Genomic DNA, 20,878 nt, shown 5'->3' with positions numbered 1-20,878 from the left:
TCCAAAAGCTTCTAAATTCCGCTGCAGAGGCTCTGTTATTCAGGAACGAAACATGATGCCAAGTCCCTTCCATTTTTCAATAAATAAGTCTATTGTCTACTTTAGTGGGTAACCCTCTGTAGCCAAAATAGTGTTCCATTTCTGCAGTTTCCCAGGAGATAAAAAGTTCTGTCAAATTCGATGCCAACAACTTGTAATATCCCTCGGCTCCTCTAGGTGGATTGTAGTAACTCAGTTCCCTTCCAGATCACATCCACCAGTCAAAGTAACTTATTATTCCTTGTTTTAAACATTTTGTATCCAATTTGTAACAAATATAACCGGCAAAGTCCTCGTAACAAAGTTCTCATTTTTGTTCTTCTGCTTTGACAGCTCTTTGACAGCTGTCAAAACCTCTCCTTGTCTTCTCCCGGCGCTCTAACTAAAACGCTCCCAGGTTCCGGGGGGGGGGGGGGTTGCTTTTTGATTAAATTCCACTTTTCTCCTCCAGCTCAATCTTATAATTTTCCATCGCGAAATTTCATAACTTTATCAAAATAAGGTTGCGCTCAATCTTAGATGTTAAGTCCTTTACTTTAGCTCCTCTACAACGGGGGGGGGGCTGACTTCCTTTTTACGCCTCCCCCGCTCGTTCCAAATTCTTTAAAAATTTCTCGCCTTTTTTAATCCAAGTTCCGATTACTCACGGGTTATGCTTTTAAGTCCAAATTTCCAATAGAAGAAGTCAGCGCTCTCCGTCGAATGGCATGCGGCTTCGCTCGGCAGGGGAAGCGGAGGACTCAAAGCACCCCCCCCGTCACCCGTTCCGTAGCCTTTAAAAAGGCTCCTTCGCGGGTCGGGGGGGGCTCAAAAGGTGCCAGCCGAGTCACCATGTCCATGGGTTTCAGCGCCCATGGTTTTTAAGGGTCCCCGTGTCGCCGGCGCGGTAGGACCCAGCCCCTGCCGAGCAGGCTCCCTCCGGAGCTCGGAGGGAGTCCGCCATTCGGCGATGGCGCCAACCCGGAAGTCCTCGAGATATATATTGTTGTTTTATAGTTTTATTGCTTGTTTTCTTTTTTAGTTAAGCGTTCACTGCCCTGAAAACTTGTGTTGAAATGGTGGCCTGTTATTTAGTTTGTTTTTTAAAAAATAATTTTTATTAACAGGCCAATCACATCACATTATTCAAATCACATTAGTTCCAAATTATACAGCCAAATTTTAAATTTTGTTGAGGGTACCCATACATCAAGCTCCGCACGAGTCCAAAATTCCGGATAACTCCAGGCATCACTTATTTTACTGCTTTAATTAGACAGTTCTATCCAGTTCGATCCGGATAGTCCTTTATTACTTTCTTTCTCATCTTGTTGTTATCATATATTCCTTTCTTTGCGATCTCTGATGATTCTCACAAGCAGATTGAAAACTGGTGTCTCTGTGTGGGTTTTGTACTCTTCAAAGACCATATCGCTCAGGGACAGCCTCTGTTCAACGCTTCCATAAACAAAGTTAATCTTTGGTCTGTCCTTTATTTTTTCTCAGGCTAGCCAAATAAATCAAATAAATCAGGGGGCTCTGTCAGGTCAAACTTGCATTCCAACACTCCTTCTCTTTCGAACTATCCTGATTCTCCTCCCCCTGTTCTTCTTTCTCCGGCAAGCCTGTCTTGGCGAGACGCCATTTTTCAACTGCGTCATAAAAATTTTCCTCTTTCTCACCAGTCTTCTCTCCTGTTGTAATCCATCCCACACAGTTCTTAAAATCCTGCTTATGATTAGTAAAAACGCAACGATCTTATTTCTTTCTGGGGTGAAGGGTTATTAATATCACATCGTGCAAAGAAAAAAAGTTTTTTCCTCCAAACCCCCCCCCCCCCGTTCCAAACATACAGTCTCCTAGTGGTGATTCATCAGAAGATTTACTTATCCATCCGTCACTCCCGGTCACAGAGATCCATTAATCAGCAGTCTTATCTCTCGAACATTACTTGATGTATGTGCTTCAGCTTCATTTCCAATCGTATGTTTCCAATTATAATTCCGAGCTGAACAACCAGCACGCGCTAATTGGAATCGGCGTCAGGAAGATCTGACTTCACCGAGGGCTCATGCCAAGTGTTCGGCACCCCCATCTCTCGGATCAGGGGGTGCATTGTGAACACCGCTGGCAAGACAGGGCCCCCCCACCTCCTGGGGGGGTGGGAAGGCTGCATACTTCCCATAGCAGCCCCTTAATTACCTCGTATGGGTCAGAGAGATGTTATTGTCGGCCATCTTCCAACACGCCACCTGGTGGCCCCTGGTGGCCTGTTATTTAGTTGACAGACTGTATAGACTGCTTGACTGCAGTAAAACATCTCAGTTGGTTTGCAGTATAATAATGTTATCACTAAATCTGCAAATACAATGATGATTATAATGATAGTGGTAATAATAATAATAATAATGATGATGATGATGATGATGCTGTAAGCCTGGTTCTAGCTAGTTGATACATACTCAGGGGCTGCATGGAAACCGGGCTTGATTACTCATTTTTATTTTGTTGAAATTTATATGCAGCTCTTTGTCAAAAGACCCAGGACCGGTTACAGCATAGAATGTAATAAACATACATAGCCTAACATAATACTCATACAATACATAACTTAAATAGTCATCCATTTAAAGTTAATGATAATAAGCGATGCAAAGTCATTATATTGTGAACCACCCTGAGAACTATGGTGGTATATAAATTTAAATCATCATCGTCATACTTGATAAATGTCATAATACACAATAATACAGATTAGCCTTGCCTGCTAAAGTAGAAAGTACAAGAGTCATGATTCTCTTTCTCCCTTTTCCTTCTTCTCTGAACAGATATTTATCCCCATTTTACAAGGCCTGGCTGTTGCTTCGAAAGAGTGTTCCCTTGATAGTGACAATTTTAAATACCCCCTAATGGTGAGTAGCCTTCCTCAGTTTTCTCCCTGTACATAATCTTCCCATCTGCTGGTAGTCTGCACCAGGTAGATAGACAATTTCTCCTGACAATGAACAATGTTGTTGATGTTGATAATGATTTTCCTCTCCAGGGTTGCATTCTGTAGGGGGCTGTTTTTTGTGGGTGGGGCTATTTTTGGCCGCTCTCCTTTTCTTCTCTTTTTGCTACCCATATGAAATTTGGTCAAGGGCTGTATCTTGCCCACCTATCTCTCATGGAGGTGGTCAGCCTGTGACTGGGCCACATCACTTCATACTGCAGTGTTGGAGGGATGGGGAGGGATATCACATGATAGACTGTTCCTCCGTAAGTACAGCACATGGAGAACCAGCATGCAAAGAATAAAGATCTAGCATAGCCCTTCACTTGTATTCCTGCCCCCACCCTGGTAGGAGCACTGAATCATTCAATCCCCACCTGCAGTCTGAAAGCAGTGCATCTCTGCCACAGGTGTACCAGCTCAGTGAGAACCTGGAAGTTTAGTAGGGTGTGATTAGCATAGGAATCAGGCCGTTTGCTTTATGGGAGAGAGGCTTTGTTTGGAGTAGAACTGAAATGTCCCTGCAGAGAGCAGCAGGGACTCTTTCAAGCCGAGCAGACTCTTGATTAAAAAAGAGAAAAGATCCCTCTGTGATTGCTGTGTCTGTTTGCTCCACTCTTGTGCAACATGGCTTGATTTGGACAATGTGTCTGGCATGGATGCATTTAGGCAGCCAGAGATTTCGATTTAATTCAGACGTTTTTGAATTCAATTTTATTCAGACTTTCCCATAGTTTTGATTTTATGTCTCTGCTACTAGTGTTGAAACTGCTCCTATTTCTATTGCGGATCTTGTCGTGTTTGATTTTTAAGCCAGCATTTTATTTAAATTAGCATTTCGATTTTGAATAAGCCACTGTGTGTGTATATACGCAAGAGGTGGTATAGCATAGCAGCTAACACTATGGATTTTATTATTTGCTTATTAAATAACAAGACTCTAGATCAGGGTTAGTCTCACCCAGGAGTAGACTCATTGAAATTAATGGAGAGAGCCAACATGCATTGCAACAAACCCGGAAACGTCATAAAGATGTCCTAGAAATGCCACTAAAAGGGTGGAACGGGGTGTTTGCAGGCTTTTTCAGTGGGTTTCAATTCTACATGATCTTTCTGATGTGCACGGTGCCTCGGAACCCCCGCGTAAATCGGGGAGGGGGGCTGCCTGTATCCACAAGTAGTGACAGTGGCAGCAGTTATAATATTCCCTAACCTCATGTCTTTGGAATGATAGTGCTGGAGAGAGTTAACCAAAAGGAGTATACCGTATTTTTTGCTCTATAAGACTCACTTTTTCCCTCCTAAAAAGTAAGGGGAAATGTGTGTGGGTCTTATGGAGCGAATGCAGGCTGCGCAGCTATCCCAGAAGCCAGAACAGCAAGAGGGACTGCTGCTTTCACTGCGCAGCGATCCCTCTTGCTGTTCTGGCTTCTGAGATTCAGAATATTTTTTTTTCTTGTTTTCCTCCTCCAAAAACTAGGTGCGTCTTGTGGTCTGGTGCGTCTTATAGGGCGAAAAATACGGTATATGTTGTCCTATAACACATCCAGGATGTGTGGCACATTGTCCTTCTGAATTTCCTTCAATTTCATTCTGTCCTGCCTGCCCAACCCACTGGGAGGATGTAGATGAAAGTTCTTTTTGTCTTGGGTTCTCAACATCATCCAACGACTTTCTGCTCTCAAATTGCAAGACAAAAGAGGCCCTTGGTGCACTGAGGACAATAGATCTATTTTCCCCAAGCGCTGCTTAACCCTTGCCTGGTCGTTTTGGAGTTTGCCAGCCACTTGGCTAGGCAGCAGAGATGGGAAGAACTTGACCTGCTGGCTGGAGAAATGCAATGTGTCCTCTCCCTGCGGTGCCCATTTTAACTTCTTATGAGCAAAAGGGAGATGAACCATAAGTTGAATTTGGTAGAGATTTTGCCCTGGATGGGAGAGATGTGGATAAATGGAATGCATTTTTGTCCCTTATGCTGAAGTGTAAGTGTGTGTGTGTTGCGTCCATTGCATTAGGAGTGGCGAGGGGCAGACAGCACCTTGCTGGTGATGTCCCCTCTGCCTGTGCAAGGCTCTCTCCCAGAGATACAGGCCTGAGAGCGTTAAACTTCTTCTCTGCCAGGTTATCACCCCAAACCTTTTAAAGAACAATTAGCCCTTAATTGATCTGGTTGGCTTGGTGCACTGGCTTTTCTCCTCCTTGCTACTTGTGTTTTCATTGAGCGATGTTGTGTAAGCTGACCAGAGGGAGGATTTTTGTTTTCAAGGGCAGACTAAAAAGCTATTAAATAAAGGCAAGGCCTGTGCCCCTCTCGATGTTCCTGAACTTCAACTCATATCATCTCTTTTTTATTATTATTAAAGATTTTCTTGATTTACAAAAGTGTGTGCAATGTCTCTTCTCTCGTATTTTTTCCCCATGTAACATTTTTACAAATCAGTTTCATTTGTTGAGACATTAGGAAGAAAAGGGGGAAATGGGGGGAGATGGGTGGGGGTGGGGTCGGGGGGTGATGTTTCTTTTTTACTTACTATATGTAGGGTTTGGTGTCAGCGTTGCTTGTGCAGGTTCTTTGCTGTTCCCTTGTGTTCTTTTGGTGGTGAGAGAAGTTGGGGTTGTCCTAGGGTGTGGTTATTCATTTGTGGTTGGCTGTGGTGGTCTTTGTTTTCATGTGTGAGTGGGGTGGGTGAGTGTTTTGGATCAGGTTAGCCATATAACTCGTATCATCTCTGACTGTAGGCTGTGCTACCTGAAGCTCTTGGGAGTTGGCGGGGGCACAGGTTCCCCACTCCTGTTATAGAGTTGGCAGGCTGTAAGAACTTGCTTGTAAGAACTTGCTTCCAACTTAAATTGGGGAGGAAAACTGTTATGGCCTGGCTCAGAAATCTAGACCTGGAGCTTGTGTGTTATTTGTTGTTGGAAAATCTGTTATTTGAGTTGGAAAATCTGCAGTTCTCAGGATGTCCTGCTATGATGGCTCTGCTCTCCCTTCATGGCCAAGAGGCAGTAATGCATCTGAATACCAATCGCTGGAAGCCACAGGAAGGGGAAGTGCTCTTTTGCTCGGGCCCTGCTTGTAGATTTCCTACAGACATCTGGGTGGCCACTGTGAGAACAGCATGCTGGGCTAGATGGGCCATTGGCCTGATCCAGCAGGCTCTTCTTACATTCTTATGCTGAGTGGGAGGTCAGGTCCCCAGCATAAATATACTAGGACTAGCCAATCCAGAGTATTCACACTGCTTATAGGCCATAGGAGCTGTTGATTTACCTCTGATAACTTCTGAGACATGACTGCACATACTCCCAAGCACATACTCCCCAGGTTAAGCTCTCAAGCCATCCAGACCATCATCCTATTTCCCTCTGTGGCTAGCCAGGTGCTTCTTGGAAAGCCCACTCACAGGGGCATGAAGACTAGAGCCCTTCTCCTAAGGTTGTGGCAGCTGGTATTTTGAACCAGGAGGTCACGTATAGCTGTCATAACAAGCTAGCCGCTGGAAGAGTCCAAAGAAAGACTCCTTCTTAAGATGCAACTCTTTTAAGAGCCCTCCATCCAACATATGGTTCTTTCCCCCCATTAGTCAGCCAAAGAACCTGTGTAGAAATGTCCTTGGATCATTTTGTTTCTCTCATTTATTTTTGTTTCTGTTTTTAGGCTTTAGGTGAACTATGTGAAATCAAGTTTGGGAAATCTCACCCCGTGTGCAGTTTGGTAAGTGGAAAACCTGTTCTTACAATTGCTTTTGAGTTAATGCTGGTTTCCAGTGCTCAGCATCCATCAGATTCTATCAAGGGGCGATCAGTCAGGCAGCAGAGCAATTTACAACCTTCCAACCCACGTGCCAGTCATTTCCCTGTCACCCTCTTGTACCCACAGGTTGTGTCTTTGCCTTTGTGGCTGCCGAAGTCTCTGAGCCCCGGGACAGGTCGGGAACTGCAAAGACTCTCTTACCTCGGGGCTTTCTTCAGTCTCTCTGTCTTTGCTGAAGATGATGTAAGTGATGAGCGAATGAGACCAAAGCAAAAAGATCTTCTGCTACAGCAAATAAGTTTTGTCTAGTCTGCTGTGGTCTACCTTAAAAGATTCTCCCTCCTTTTGCAACCTCTTATGCACCCACTGCAGAGGGCTGTTAAGTCAGCAGGCATGCAGGACAAGGCCTTTTTTGTACTGGCCCCACACCTCTGGAATATGTTTCCATTGGGAGTTCACCAAGCCTTATCACTACAAGCATTCAGGAGAGACCTTTAAACGTCTTGGTTCTCACTGGCCATTGCTCCAGTTTGTGTTTTTTGGCTTTATGGCAAGAGTGATAGAGTTGTATCCAACTAAGTCCTACATAAACTCATTGGAATTAATGGACCTAAGCTAGTTATGTTCATTCATTTCAGAAGATCTGCTCAGAGTAGGACTAGCATTAGATGCAAATCATTGTTTTTAGTTTACTTAATTCTGGGCTTGTTGGGTGTTAGTCTAATTTTAACCGCTATTAAGTATGCTGTATATCATTAATTTGGGACGCGGGTGGCGCTGTGGGTTAAACCACAGAGCCTAGGACTTGCTGATCAGAAGGTCGGCGGTTCGAATCCCCGTGACGGGGTGAGCTCCCGTTGCTCGGTCCCTGCTCCTGCCAACCTAGCAGTTCAAAAGCACGTCAAAGTGCAAGTAGATAAATAGGTACCGCTCTGGTGGGAAGGTAAACGGCGTTTCCGTGCGCTGCTCTGGTTCTCCAGAAGCGGCTTAGTCATGCTGGCCACATGACCCAGAAGCTGTACACCGGCTCCCTCGGCCTATAAAGCGAGATGACCGCCGCAACCCCAGAGTCGGCCACGACTGGACCTAATGGTCAGGGGTCCCTTTACCTTTACCTATATCATTAATTATTTATTGCATTTCTATATCATAAGCTGCCTTGAAATTGATTCTGCCCATAAACATGGTCTTTACATGTACTTTAAATAAAACATACCTGTGTTGTTCATTGACTTTTTTTTTCTTTCCTCCTTGCAGCCTAGAGTGGTCGAAAAATATTTCTCTGGACCTGCCATTACCCTCGAAAACACCAGGGTGGTTAGCCAGTCTTTGCAGCATTACCTGGAATCCGCAAGGGTAGGTGTGCTGAAGAGGAATTGGCTGCTTTTTATCTTGTTTTAGAACATGTTTTTGCTAAGCCTCTCAGTCAGCATCAACCATACTCAGAGCAGACTCACTGAAATGAATGGACATGACTAACCTAGGTCCTATTCATCCCAGTGAGTCTACCCTTGACATCAAGCAGGTGCCTTTACTGTACTCTTTTTGGCGCCTGCTTAAAATCAAGCGTACTCTGCTACAGTTGTACATTGGATCCCAAACACCTTGCAGGTTGAACGTTTCGGCTCCGGAATGCTGCAAACCTGGAAGTGAATGTTCCGGTTTGCGAACATTCTGGTTTGCAAAGCCGTGTCTCGGTTTCCGAATGTTTTTGAAGTCAAACAGACTTCCGGAACAGATTCCGTTCGACTTCCGAGGTACCAAGTCATTGCAAGTTTTAATCTGTTCTTAGTTTATTCTTATTTTAACTTTTCAAATGTTGTTGTTAATTCTTATGATAAATTTATGATAATTTTATCCAATGTTTTTTTTCCTAAAAAAATGTTTAGGGGTACTCTCATTTTTGACTCAAGAAAATTACCATTTTATAGTTCAAATCAGGAAAAATACATACAGTAAATGGACAAAAGTACAAAGATTTACAAAATGTTTAGGGGTATGTGTGCGTACCCCTGCGTCCTCCCAGAAAAAAAGCACTGATTTTATTATTTAAACTTTTTTTTTGTAAAAAAAACACACAACCTAAATCAAGAGGTATATAAATTTTATGAAACAAATCAGTAGAATAATAAAAAGCTGGTCACAATCCTTGGAGTGGTATTCAGCTACATTTGACTCAGAGCAGACCTAATGAAATGAATAAACATGACCCAGTTAGGTCCCTTGATTTCAGTGAATCAACTCTGAGTAAAACTTTGCTGAATATCGCTTTTGGTGCTTAGATGGTTCCTGCTACAACAGGTGTTATTTCCTGTGCCTGAGAGCGAAGGGGGAATTCATCTTCTCAGATGACTGCTGCTATCTGCATATTTATTTTATTTTATTTTTTAAAAAACTTCGCATTTTTAAATGTGTTGCCTGATTAATTATGGGCCTAAGTATAGTCACTTAAAATATTTTTAATTACTTTTAACTGATTATTTAAAAGTTGTAGCTTTAGGGTTGAATCGAGTTCTAGCCATACTCAGAGCAGACCCACTGAAGGACAAAACTAACCTATGCCCATTTATTTAAATGGGTCTGCTCTGAGTTGGATACAAGCCTTACTTTTGATCAATATTTGCGAGGTCATCTTAAAATCCAGAAGCATTAGGGGAATAGAGACTACAGCTGCTGTGTAACTGAAGTTTCCAACTATGCTAAGACCCTGGCCACATTAACACCATACTTTTAAAGCACTAGGATACCACTTGGCCGCCACCCCAAAGAATTACGGGAGCTGTAGTTTGTTAAGGGTTCTGAGAGTTCTTAGGAGACCCCTCTTGCCCTGATAGAGCTACAGTTCACAGAATTCGCTGTGAAGAGGCATTGACTGTTAAGCCATTGTAGGAATTGTAGCTCTTTAGCACCCTTAACAGACTACAGCTCCCAAAATTCTTTTGGAGGAAGCCACAGCTGTTTAAAGTGGTATCATAGAGCTTTAAATGTATGGTGTGAATGTGACCTTTCTCTGCCCACCTGGTGTTTTTGGGACTACAAACCCATCATCCCTGACCGCTAGCCATGCTGGCTGGGGCTGATGGGAGCCCAAGACATCCAGAGACTGCCACCAAGGCTGTGCTACACAGCTGTTTCTCAGTGAAAGCTGCAGTTGCTCAGTTAACTTTTTTCTGACTTTCCTTTTGTAAAAATCTTCAGCAAGAGCTGTTTAAGATCCTGCATAGTGTGTTACTCAACGGAGAAACCCGAGAGGCAGCTCTCAGCTACATGGCAGCCATGGTCAACGCCAACATGAAGAAGGCCCAGATGCAGGTGAAGTTGTGCCCGCAATCCAGATTGGTCGTGAAAGCCTGTTAGCACATTTATTGTGTCCCTCTCCCCCTTTGATCAACTTGAAATCATAAACCTGGCTGTCTCTTCTGTTGCCATGAACACCCTCACCCACCCTCTGCATTGACCTTCCTGCAACCAAGCCTCTAGTCCTCAGATTTATATTGTCAGCCCTTGCATCACTATGCTTGTCTGTCTGCTCTGCATAAGGATATCAGCCAGCAGTCTTTGATTTCCTCCTCTCATGTTTCTGTTGCTTATGCCCTGCCCCTCCTGACATCCCAGGATGTCCTCTGCTACCTGTTAGTGAGCCACTTTTGTTTCGCTTTGGGGAGGTGGGAGTGTTACTTGCTTTGACAGTCAATAACCAGCAAGTCATAACATTTTAATTGTAATTTTGCATGCACCCCGCCCCATGCCCACTAATCTTGCAGCTTTTAAATATGCAATACAAATGAGAGTAGAAGCTATTGCAACTGAAACAGCAGTTTTTAAACATGCCATTTCCCCTTTTCTTTTTTTGCTGGCTGTTCCTTGAGTTTTGCTTTACTTCTGTTGTTGTTGTTTATATAAAAAAGTAATGTCTGTTTGCCTCTAGCTGGCTAAATTGTATCTTGTAGTTTTAGACTTGAGGGCCATGGTTTTTTTTTGGGGGGGTGGCATAAACAGGGCTGAAAAAGTGGCTTCAGAATATTTACATAAATAAAAGCTGGAGCTGGGAAGAGAATAATATTTTTATCTTGGGCTTTTAAGTGTTGTAAGCACTTCATGTGCATTGTCTAGTTATAATCCTCTCAACAGGTAAATCAGTACAATCCCCGCACATTATATAACTGCCCGATCTTTATGTTCAGCCAAAGAGGCACTGTTAAGTGTGCCACGTGGCATTTGTCTTCTGCAAGAAATAGGGGGTTTAGTGTTTAATTATTTTTTAATGGTTGGTCCCCCCCCCAAAAAAAATGTTTTTAGCTGTTTCTATTTTAGCTGTAAGCCGCCTTGAGACCCTGTCGGGCAGGATGATGATAAAATGATGATGATTGTGATGATAAAATATTGTGTTCCAGCCTAGGTTGTTTAATTCCTTGCCTAGTAATTGTAAACAATCCCCATTTCTACTTGCATTTTTCAAACACCTTTTGCTTACACAGGACTTTTCTGATATGTAGCTCAGTCCATGGGTTATTGTGTATCGCTGTCCAGGTGCCAAGTCTTTTTTCTGCTGCTTTATGGATGTGTTAATACTCCCTGCCTAGATACTTAGTTCATTGTGCAGTGTGTGTGTGTGTGTGTGTGTGTGTGTGTGTGTGTATATGTGTGTGTGTGTGTGTGTGTGTGTGTGTGTGTATATATATATATATATATATATATATATATATATATGCAGGTTTTGGTGTCCTCGGGTGTCTTCCCGTGTAAAAGTTGGGGTGTCTAGGCGACGTTTCGACGAGGTCTCACTCGTCATCTTCAGGCTGGTGCTTTCGGCTTCTTGTTACTGGAACAGAGCAGGATCTCAGTGTTTGAGTTCCTATAAATACTGTAGAGGGGGTGTGGTGTATAGCCTCCAATGTTCTGGGCAGAGTGGAAGTTCCCAGGCTAGTGTGCCTTTTCTTCTTTTGTTCCTTAATTACTTGAGAGATATCTTGAGTGATTTCTTGAGTGATATCCTGAGTACCACTTAGGTGGGTCATTAGGTGTGGATTAGTTGTTAAAGTCTTTGTGTCTTGACCTCTTGAACTTTGTGAAGAGTTTTCCTGAGAAGATGGCTGTACTGTACTTAGTTGTGCTCTGGCTTGGCTTCGTGTATAGGGGCGAGCTGTGGTTTTGTGGCTTGTGTCACAAATGAAATACCCTGCAAAGTCTGCCCAGCCACGTACATTGGACAAACAAACAGACGAATAAATGCACGTATCGCAGAACACAAGAATGCCGTCAAAAAAGAAGAAAAAACTTCCTCTCTTTTCCAACACATGAAAGAAACAGGACACGAAATTAATTTTGCAGATTCCAAATTGCTCTTTAACACGGAACATCACCACAAGAGAATAATCATGGAAGCCATCGAGATAGAGAAACACCCTCACAACATGAACAAGCGTGACGACACATCCCGCTTGCCAGACATCTGGAAATTAGCCCTCCCCACAAAAACTGACACCAGATCCAGAGGCACACAGAACGCCAACACCAATCAACCACACCAGACCCAAACCCAGACCCTCTCCACAGATGAATTACAGACACCATCCAGTAGCCAATCCATGGTGGCACCTCCGGATGCTGCACCCCCCTGCAATCCCTACACAGATCTGGCTGACACAAGCCACAAAACCACAGCTCGCCCCTATACACGAAGCCAAGCCAGAGCACAACTAAGTACAGTACAGCCATCTTCTCAGGAAAACTCTTCACAAAGTTCAAGAGGTCAAGACACAAAGACTTTAACAACTAATCCACACCTAATGACCCACCTAAGTGGTACTCAGGATATCACTCAAGAAATCACTCAAGATATCTCTCAAGTAATTAAGGAACAAAAGAAGAAAAGGCACACTAGCCTGGGAACTTCCACTCTGCCCAGAACATTGGAGGCTATACACCACACCCCCTCTACAGTATTTATAGGAACTCAAACACTGAGATCCTGCTCTGTTCCAGTAACAAGAAGCCGAAAGCACCAGCCTGAAGATGACGAGTGAGACCTCGTCGAAACGTCGCCTAGACACCCCAACTTTTACACGGGAAGACACCCGAGGACACCAAAACCTGCATTCCTGTACCCGTGAAAATCTACGAAAGCATATATATATATATATATATATATATATATATATATATGAGAGAGCCTATAAAATAGGCAAGCGGGGGAAATGAAGCTGGGAGAGATGGTGGCTTTTTTCAGGCCAGCTAGGGGGCACCTGGCCAAGGTAAAATCTGTGGCTTAGCAGCTGAGAGCTCTTGCAGGCGCTAGGCAAACAGTTCTGGGGAGGGTAATTCCAAAGGCACACGGCCAGCTGTACTCTGAGCAAACCCTCTGGCGATGCTCTAAATTAGAGGTGGGGAGCCTTGTGCCCAGGGGCTGCATGTGGCCTTCCAGGCCTCTCGTTTGGCCTTTAGAACTCTGCCTTTTGCCACCCGTTCTTCACACCTTCCTTGAGTGCTTGTGCCTGTCTGGAATTCATCCTTGAGCTCTGATAATGCCTCTTGCTTGCCTGGGTGGAGGATAAAGACAGATGTGTGAGTGTGTGTAGAAGCTTGCCTACTGTACAAAGGTAATAGTTGCATTAATTGCCCCACCCACTTTTTGTCTCTGGCCTTGTGCACCAGAAGCATGTGGCCCCTAAAAAGGTTGCTCAGAAGGAAATGCGGCCCTTGGACTTAAAAGGGTTCCACCACCCCTGATCTACGTAGACAGGTTCACAAGTGGGAAGGCTGTCCTTAAGATACCCTTGAGCCCAGCTTCAGATACGGTGCTATCTCCCTGAAGTTCCAGTTCTTAGATAGCACTCTGTTCCCTTTCTCCTGGACTTGCAGACAGACGACAGATTGGTCTCTACAGACGGCTTTATGCTCAACTTCCTGTGGGTGCTTCAGCAGCTGAGCACGAAGATCAAGCTTGAGACGGTTGACCCCTCCTACATCTTCCATCCTCGGTGTCGCATTGTACTCCCAGCGGATGAGACGCGAGTGAAAGCTAACATGGAGGATGTTGGGAGCTGGATGGTTGAGCTGTGTGAGTTACGGATGGCTGCTGTTGTCTCCACCTTTTTGTTCCTTGGCAGATGTGCAAAAACAAATTTGTGGGTTGTTTTATTCTGGGCTTTGTGTTTTGAAGTTCTGCCCCAAGGTAACCTAGCACTTATGCTTTAAGGAAAATAGAGTTGTGAGACCTTTGAAATTAAATATTGTTTTTAATGTATTGGCCATTTGAATTTCCAGTAGTCTGTGGAATAGACGGAGCTATCTAGAACACAGGAAATCTTGCTTGACTCCTGGCATTGAGATTTCACTCTGTGTTGGTCCCATGCACACTTTTCATATCTAGCTTTGCAGCCTTAAGGTCTAGAAACTTGTTTAAGAAGAAACATGCTTTTCCCCACCCATAGGTAACAGTTGCATCCAGGACATTAGCCACCACCGGAGGCTAAAACTTTACAAAGCAAATGAGAGACAGGCCATTTGTCATGGCAGATAGCGGTTACTTCATTTATAAAATTCCTTACTACAAGGATGTGGAACCTTCAGCCTTCCAGATGTTGCCGGACTCCAATTCTCATCCCCCCTAGCCATCATTGCCAAGAGTCAGAGATGCTGGGTGCCATGGCCCAATGACATCTGAAGAGCCACAGGTTCCCCAGCATGGCTTTGGGCAATTTCTGTATGTTGCTACATGGGGAGAATATTCCATGCTGCATGGTGGTTCCCCTGTTCTCCCAATCACCACTTTCTGCACTGGTATCAGCTATATCTGTCTGCTGTCCAGGCAGTGTCAGCATCAACACAGTCAATACATAGGTGCTGTACAGTGGTACCTTGGGTTAAGAACTTAATTCGTTCTGGAGGTCTGTTCTTAACCTGAAACTGTTTTTAACCTGAGGTACCACTTTAGCTAATGGAGCCTCCCACTGCCGCCGTGCGATTTCTGTTCTCATCCTGAAACAAAGTTCTTAACCTGAGGTACTACTTCAGGGTTAGTGCAGTCTGTAACCTGAAGCGTCTGTAACCCAAGGTACCACTGTATAACTTAAGGATGTGGGAGATACCAGCTTTAAAAGCATAACCTTTTAGCAACATTGCCCAGCAACATTTGTTGTTGTGCCACACCATGCCCACTGATGTGAATGGAATTTAGTCCAGCATGCCAGTGTATCAGTCCAAAACATAACAGGCATGAAAGGAACATTGGAAAACTGGGACAGAAGTTCTAGTACTATAACCAGGAAAGCTTAGCTTAATATTTCCCATGTCTGAATGCACCCTAACTTCTCAATTCTATCCTGTTCCTTCTCCTTTCCCCAGCTAGGGATCAGTCCCTATTTTCTGAGCCGAAATTTCCAACAGAGTGCTTCTTCCTGACCCTCCATGCCCATCACCTGTCTATCTTGCCAAGCTGCCGTCGATACATCCGTCGACTGAGGGCCATCCGGGAGCTCAACAGGTGAGGAAGACATGTAGAATGTTGACATTTTCTAAATCTTGTTTTTAGCCTGTTGTCAATTTAAATTACTTTCTGAATGCTTTAGTTTGTTTTTGCCGATAATCTCATTACTTAAATTTTGCTGCAGACTGCTTTGAGGGTTTTTGTTTTACAATCAAGCAGTGAAAAGATTTTATTAAGTAAACAAAAATAAAACAAATAAGGCATCTCCATACTCCCAAGCACTTTTGATAACGGTCTGCCAGTTTCTCCTCCCTTCTTTGAGTCCCTTCAGTTTTTTGTTACCCACAGAGCTCTGAGCTGGCTGATGTGTGGCAGAAAGGTTGTGAATGCAGATGGGGGCTCATCATGCGGCTAGCTTGGTAGATCCAGATGGCTGTGGGAAGCAGGGAGCCTGTCTTCTGCCGATGATCTCAAGCTCTGCAGGCATTGTCTGCTTGGAGAGCCGTGCCAGTTCCCAGAAAGCTCTGCAGGCCACCAATGGCCTCATTGTTCATTGAGGTCTAAAGGTGGCTTTGAGTAATCGCTAGCATAACTTGGCAAGAGGATGCTTACTGTAGTGTGCATGCACAGTATCAGGAGGGAACTAGGACTGGGTGCAATCAGCTGAGGGGAGGTTGTGGGGGCTGAGTAGGGGAAGAAATGGATGCTGGCTTAGTTCTAATGCAACTCTAAGCCATGGTTTGTCCCATGGGTGATCAAACAAACCATGGCTTGTTTTGCCAAAGGTTTGGCTTGTTGTCCAGCTGCTCTTCCCTCATGCCTCTATAGTTTCGTGAGCTTCTGGGGTGGTTAAACAAACCATAGTTAAGGAAGAGTGCTTGGTTCACACATAATACCAGCTATAGTTCAAGCAAATAAAGATTCATCAGCCAACTACAAACCAGCATCTCTAAGTAGTAATGGGCAAAGACTCCTTCGCTGAAACCCTACTACCAGTTAATGTCAACAATATTGAGCTAGATGGACCAATGGTCTGGTGTGATATAAGTCAGCTTCCTACGTTCATACGTTCATAGCTTAGTGGTGGAGCATCTGTTTCATATGCAGAAGGTCCCAGGTTCTATCCCCAGTGGAATCTCCAAGGAGGGCTGGGAATGTCCCCTGCCTGAAACCCTGGAGTGCTACCGTTGGTTGGCATAGACAGTACTGACCTAGATGGCCCAATGGCCTGATGTGATATAAGGCAGCTTCCTGTGTCCTGTTTCATTTACCTCTTCCTCTCTGGTGCTTTGCGCTCTCTGCCTTTGCCACAATTGCTCAATTTTTATTTTTATTTTTTCCCTCTCGTTTGGTTTACTTTTACAGGACCGTGGAGGACTTGAAGAATAATGAAACTCAGTGGAAGGATTCTCCTCTGGCCACACGGCATCGAGAAATGCTAAAGCGCTGCAAAACACAGCTCAAGGTTTGTAAGCTGCAATTGGGCAAAAGCCAGTTGGTCCCTTGCTCCAGCTTCGCCTTGAGGGTTTTAGGGAGCCAACCTTGACTACAAATGATTACGGAAATTTGAATGTGTATGTTGGGTGCTGTTTGCCTACGTGAAGGTTTGATGAGCTAGTAAACTTGGATAGGATTGCAGGCGTAAGAGGGAGACGCGATAGAGGCGTAGAAAACATACGCATCACATGGAGAAAGTAGTGTTTGGGGAAAGAGTTTTCTCCTTCTCTCAGACTACTAGATCTTGGGGTCATCCCATGATGCTGATAGGCAGGAGATTTCAGGGCCGATGAGAAGCCTTCACAGAACACATAATTATTATTATTTAATTCATTGTTGCGACCCTAGGCAGGGATGATGAAGCAGAACCTCTGTGTTCAGAAGTGGCATATATCTGCATACCAGTTGCTGGGGTGGGGATGGGGGCAAGAGCAGGAGAGAGTCTTGCCCTTCTGCCTTGCTTGTGAGCTCCCGTCTTTGTTGTCCACTGTGAAGACCAGGGTGCTGGACTAGATGAGCCTTTGCTCTGATCCAGCCACCAGGCTCTTGCATTCTTGTGCCCTGTATAATCAGTTCATCCTACCCAAACAAACATTTATTGAACTGCTTCTTCTTTCAGAGTACGCTTCTCCCAACTTGAATGCTTCGCTGTTCTGAGTGCAATATTTTGTTTGTGCATGGGCAGGTGGGAAATCTTGATTTCTAGGGTGGCACTTTTGCTTAACTTTTGGGTCCTGGCAACTTCTCTGTGCAGAAATTGGTGCGGTGCAAAGCCTGTGCAGATGCCGGCCTCCTAGACGAGAATTTCCTTAGAAGGTGCCTGAATTTTTACAGCATGGTCATCCAGCTCTTGCTCCGGATCCTAGACCCTGCCTACCCCAAGTGAGTCGCATTTAGAGATCTCATCTCACCCAGTGTGCTTTTTTGTGATGGACAAGTCGCTAGCTACCTCCTGCCAATTAACAGTAGGTGTCTGCCCCCAAAATGACTCCTATAGGTGAGGCCATTGTTCAGTTACCAGCTTTGAAAAGCCTAGATAATGCTTTATGGGGAAGTTTTTAAAAACATCTCACTTCCCAAGCAGCCTGAAGTCAGTTAGGAGGAAGTCTTCATCCTGGCACTATGATTTCTATCCAATGCTAGTCCTACTTGCAGTAGGCCCAGTCAAATGAATAAACATGATTAATTTGTCTATTAATTTTAGTGTGACAAGAAGTTAGTTGAATGTGACCTTCTCTTGTCACCCTTCCTCATCCTGATACCCTCCAGATGTCTCTGAACTACAACTCCCATCATCCCTGATCGCAGGCCATTATTGATGGGTCTGATGGGAATTGTATTCCAAAAACAGCTGGAGGGCACCAGGTTGGGAAAGTTTGATTTGTTCCCTTAATCTTAAAATGAAACCTCTACAGGAAATCCGATACAAATTGCATACATATACCTTTGTTTTAAAAGAGTGTAGGGTTTAACTTGTTTTTTTGCATGACCCTTAAAATGTATTTATATGGCTGTGAATTTGCTTTCCATGTATGTGGTTTTGGTTCACGGTGGCGTACTTAGCCAGTTATATACCCTTTGCAGAGTTTTGAAAGCTATTTATGAAAGATTCCTGCCCCAAGGCGCTTAATGGTCTTTCTCTCATCCATGTGTTCACAGCATAAAACTGCCTTTAAACCCTGATGTCCCGAAAGTGTTTGCAGCGTTGCCTGAGTTTTATGTGGAAGATGTCGCGGAATTTTTATTTTTTATTGTACAGTAAGTAATATTGCCACCTTGTTCTTGTTGGCTTCCAAGAAGCATCTGGCCACTGTATGGAAATAGCGGGAAGGGCCTTTGCTCAGCTTTGGAGCATCTGCTTAGCATGTAGAAGCTCCCAGGTTTGATCCCCATTGGCATCTCCTGGTAGCCCCTAGAGAGCCACTGCCAATCAGTGTAGACAATACTGAGCTAGATAGACACAGTGGTCTGAACCTGTATAACGCAGCTTCCTAAGTTCCTGTGTCTTAAGGGAAGGGCTGTGTTAGAGCACTTCCTGGCATCTGCAAGAAGCGCGCAGGAAGACATCTTGCCGGAAACGCTGGAGAGCTGGTGCCAGTCTGCATAGACAGTATTGAGCTGAGTGGACCAAAGATCTGACTCATTACAAGGCAGCCTTCCATGTTCTGAGGCAACAAGACTAGACAGGCCTTTGGGCTGAACCAGCAGCTTTCTTCTTACCTTGGTGTTGTGCTTCTCCATTCAGGACCATTTTCTCATTTGCCCGTTTTTCATCCCACCCCACCCCACCCCGTTGCCAGATATTCTCCTCAGGTACTTTATGAGCCTTGCACCCAAGACGTTGTGACGTTCCTTGTTGTGATGCTGTGCAACCAGAACTACATCCGGAACCCCTACCTGGTGGCAAAGCTGGTGGAGGTGATGTTTATGACGAACCCGGCTGTCCAGCCACGGACACAGAAATTCTTTGAGATGATTGAGAACCATCCTCTCTCCACCAAGTTGCTTGTACCGTCGCTGATGAAGTTTTATACAGGTTAGCTGCTGCCTGACTCACAGTTTGTGTTCAGCTTTAAACACAGAGCCATGCCCTGGGATGTGAAGTGGTATTGATCACTCTGGCTGATTATAGAGTTGGGATCTCTACGTCTTTACATACAGTTCAGTATCCCTTGGACCTCTGGCCAATGACTGGGGCCATTTCTCCTGGATTTGATATTCTTTTTGGATACTGGCAAGGGGTAGCTCTTGATTTTCTGGCCAGTCTGGAGGCGAGAGGGTACATCCCTTCCGTTCTAACTTCAAAGTGGTGGATTTATTGTCTGACTTATGGTTTCCCTCCGTCCCCCCCAGATGTCGAACACACTGGAGCCACCAGCGAGTTCTATGACAAATTTACAATCCGCTACCACATCAGCACCATCTTCAAAAGCCTCTGGCAGAATATAGCTCACCATGGCACCTTCATGGAAGAGTTCAAGTAAGTTAGAAGGCTTTCAGCATGGCAGCGGCTGGGTCTTAAGGGTTTCTGGACTGGCCCTCATTTTTTGTGGTGAGACCATAGCTCAGTGGGTTAGAGATCACCTGCTTTCATGGGGAAGGTCACAGGTTCAATCCCCACCATCTCCAGTTTAGAAAGATCAGGTACCCGGTGATATAGAAGGCCTTTGCCTGAGATGTTGGGAGAGGTGCTGCCAGTCAATCTGTGCCTCCCTTCTCTCTCATTTCAGTCTGGTATTTATGCCTCCCCCTGGGTAGAGCATTTTTAAAGAGCTGTGCAGGAAGGCAGTTCCCAAAGGGGAATTAATTTGACTTGATGCACTGGATAAGAGCAGGGTAGCAGTTCAGGATTACAGATAAATAGTTGTATTAAAGGCATTTAGTCTTAATCTTGTGTGTTCCTTACAACAGTCTTGTGGGGTAGGTTCCATTTCCATTTTGTGGGTGGGGAAACTGGTGCACAGCAGTAACAGATGGCTGAGCAGGGATTTGAACCTCTGCCAGGTCCAAATAACAGCACTGGGGTTGCAGCTCAGTCATTCTGCTCTATTGGAGCCAAGGAATCCCTTCTCCATTAGAACTCTCTGCTTCTGTCTCTTTCCATCTCTCCTAGCTCTGGGAAGCAATTTGTTCGCTACATCAATATGCTGATCAATGACACAACGTTCTTGCTGGACGAGAGTTTGGAGTCCCTAAAACGCATCCATGAAGTGCAGGAGGAGATGAAAAACAAAGAGCATTGGGACTTGCTGCCCAGGGTGAGCAAATGTCTCCTTTTGGAGGTTCCTCTGCCATTTTCTGAGTTAGTATACCCCACCTTCTATGCAGTAAGTGCCCCAGTGTATCACAAGAAGGGTTGGCACCTGCCTTCAACAACCTGGGCTCTGAGCCAGTTTTAAGGCCTGGCTGCTTAAACATAAAGCCCTGCATAACTTTGGACAGGTTATCTGAAAAAGCATCTTCTCCTCCACTATCTCGTAAGGGCATTAAATATCAGCAGATAGAACCCTGTTAATTTTTGCCATAGCCTGATTATTATTGACTCCTAGAGGTGAGCTTTTTCATTGGTGTTTTTCATATTGTGGAATGCCCTCCCTACTGAAATAACCCCCATCAGTATTGGTGTTTCGCTGGCTCTTGAATGTGCAAGCATCTTGGGCTTAGGCGAGCATGCCCCTGAACTTAATGT

The 20,878-nt window shown here is 44.6% G+C and overlaps 1 protein-coding gene across 7 annotated transcripts in view; it reads left to right on the top strand.

Moving 5' to 3' along the window:
- The window catches only part of UBE4B (ubiquitination factor E4B), a 73,548-nt gene that overhangs the window by 44,723 nt on the left and 7,947 nt on the right, over positions 1 to 20,878 (top strand). For all 7 annotated transcript variants that reach the window (XM_081870767.1, XM_081870766.1, XM_081870765.1 and 4 more), the window contains 13 exons: positions 2,847 to 2,930; positions 6,669 to 6,725; positions 6,891 to 7,007; positions 8,022 to 8,120; positions 9,963 to 10,076; positions 13,626 to 13,824; positions 15,111 to 15,249; positions 16,558 to 16,657; positions 17,444 to 17,571; positions 18,349 to 18,447; positions 18,990 to 19,225; positions 19,543 to 19,669; positions 20,303 to 20,447. In XM_081870767.1, the coding sequence (XP_081726893.1) occupies positions 2,847 to 2,930; positions 6,669 to 6,725; positions 6,891 to 7,007; positions 8,022 to 8,120; positions 9,963 to 10,076; positions 13,626 to 13,824; positions 15,111 to 15,249; positions 16,558 to 16,657; positions 17,444 to 17,571; positions 18,349 to 18,447; positions 18,990 to 19,225; positions 19,543 to 19,669; positions 20,303 to 20,447 (1,644 nt within the window). The remainder of the gene's footprint in view (positions 1 to 2,846; positions 2,931 to 6,668; positions 6,726 to 6,890; positions 7,008 to 8,021; positions 8,121 to 9,962; positions 10,077 to 13,625; positions 13,825 to 15,110; positions 15,250 to 16,557; positions 16,658 to 17,443; positions 17,572 to 18,348; positions 18,448 to 18,989; positions 19,226 to 19,542; positions 19,670 to 20,302; positions 20,448 to 20,878) is intronic.

The sequence above is a fragment of the Podarcis erhardii genome (assembly GCF_964252035.2).
Source record: "Podarcis erhardii genome assembly, chromosome: 7".
Classification (NCBI taxonomy): domain Eukaryota; kingdom Metazoa; phylum Chordata; class Lepidosauria; order Squamata; family Lacertidae; genus Podarcis; species Podarcis erhardii.
The sequence above is the reverse complement of the archived record's forward strand: the minus strand, read 5'-3'. Positions and strand labels throughout refer to the sequence as shown.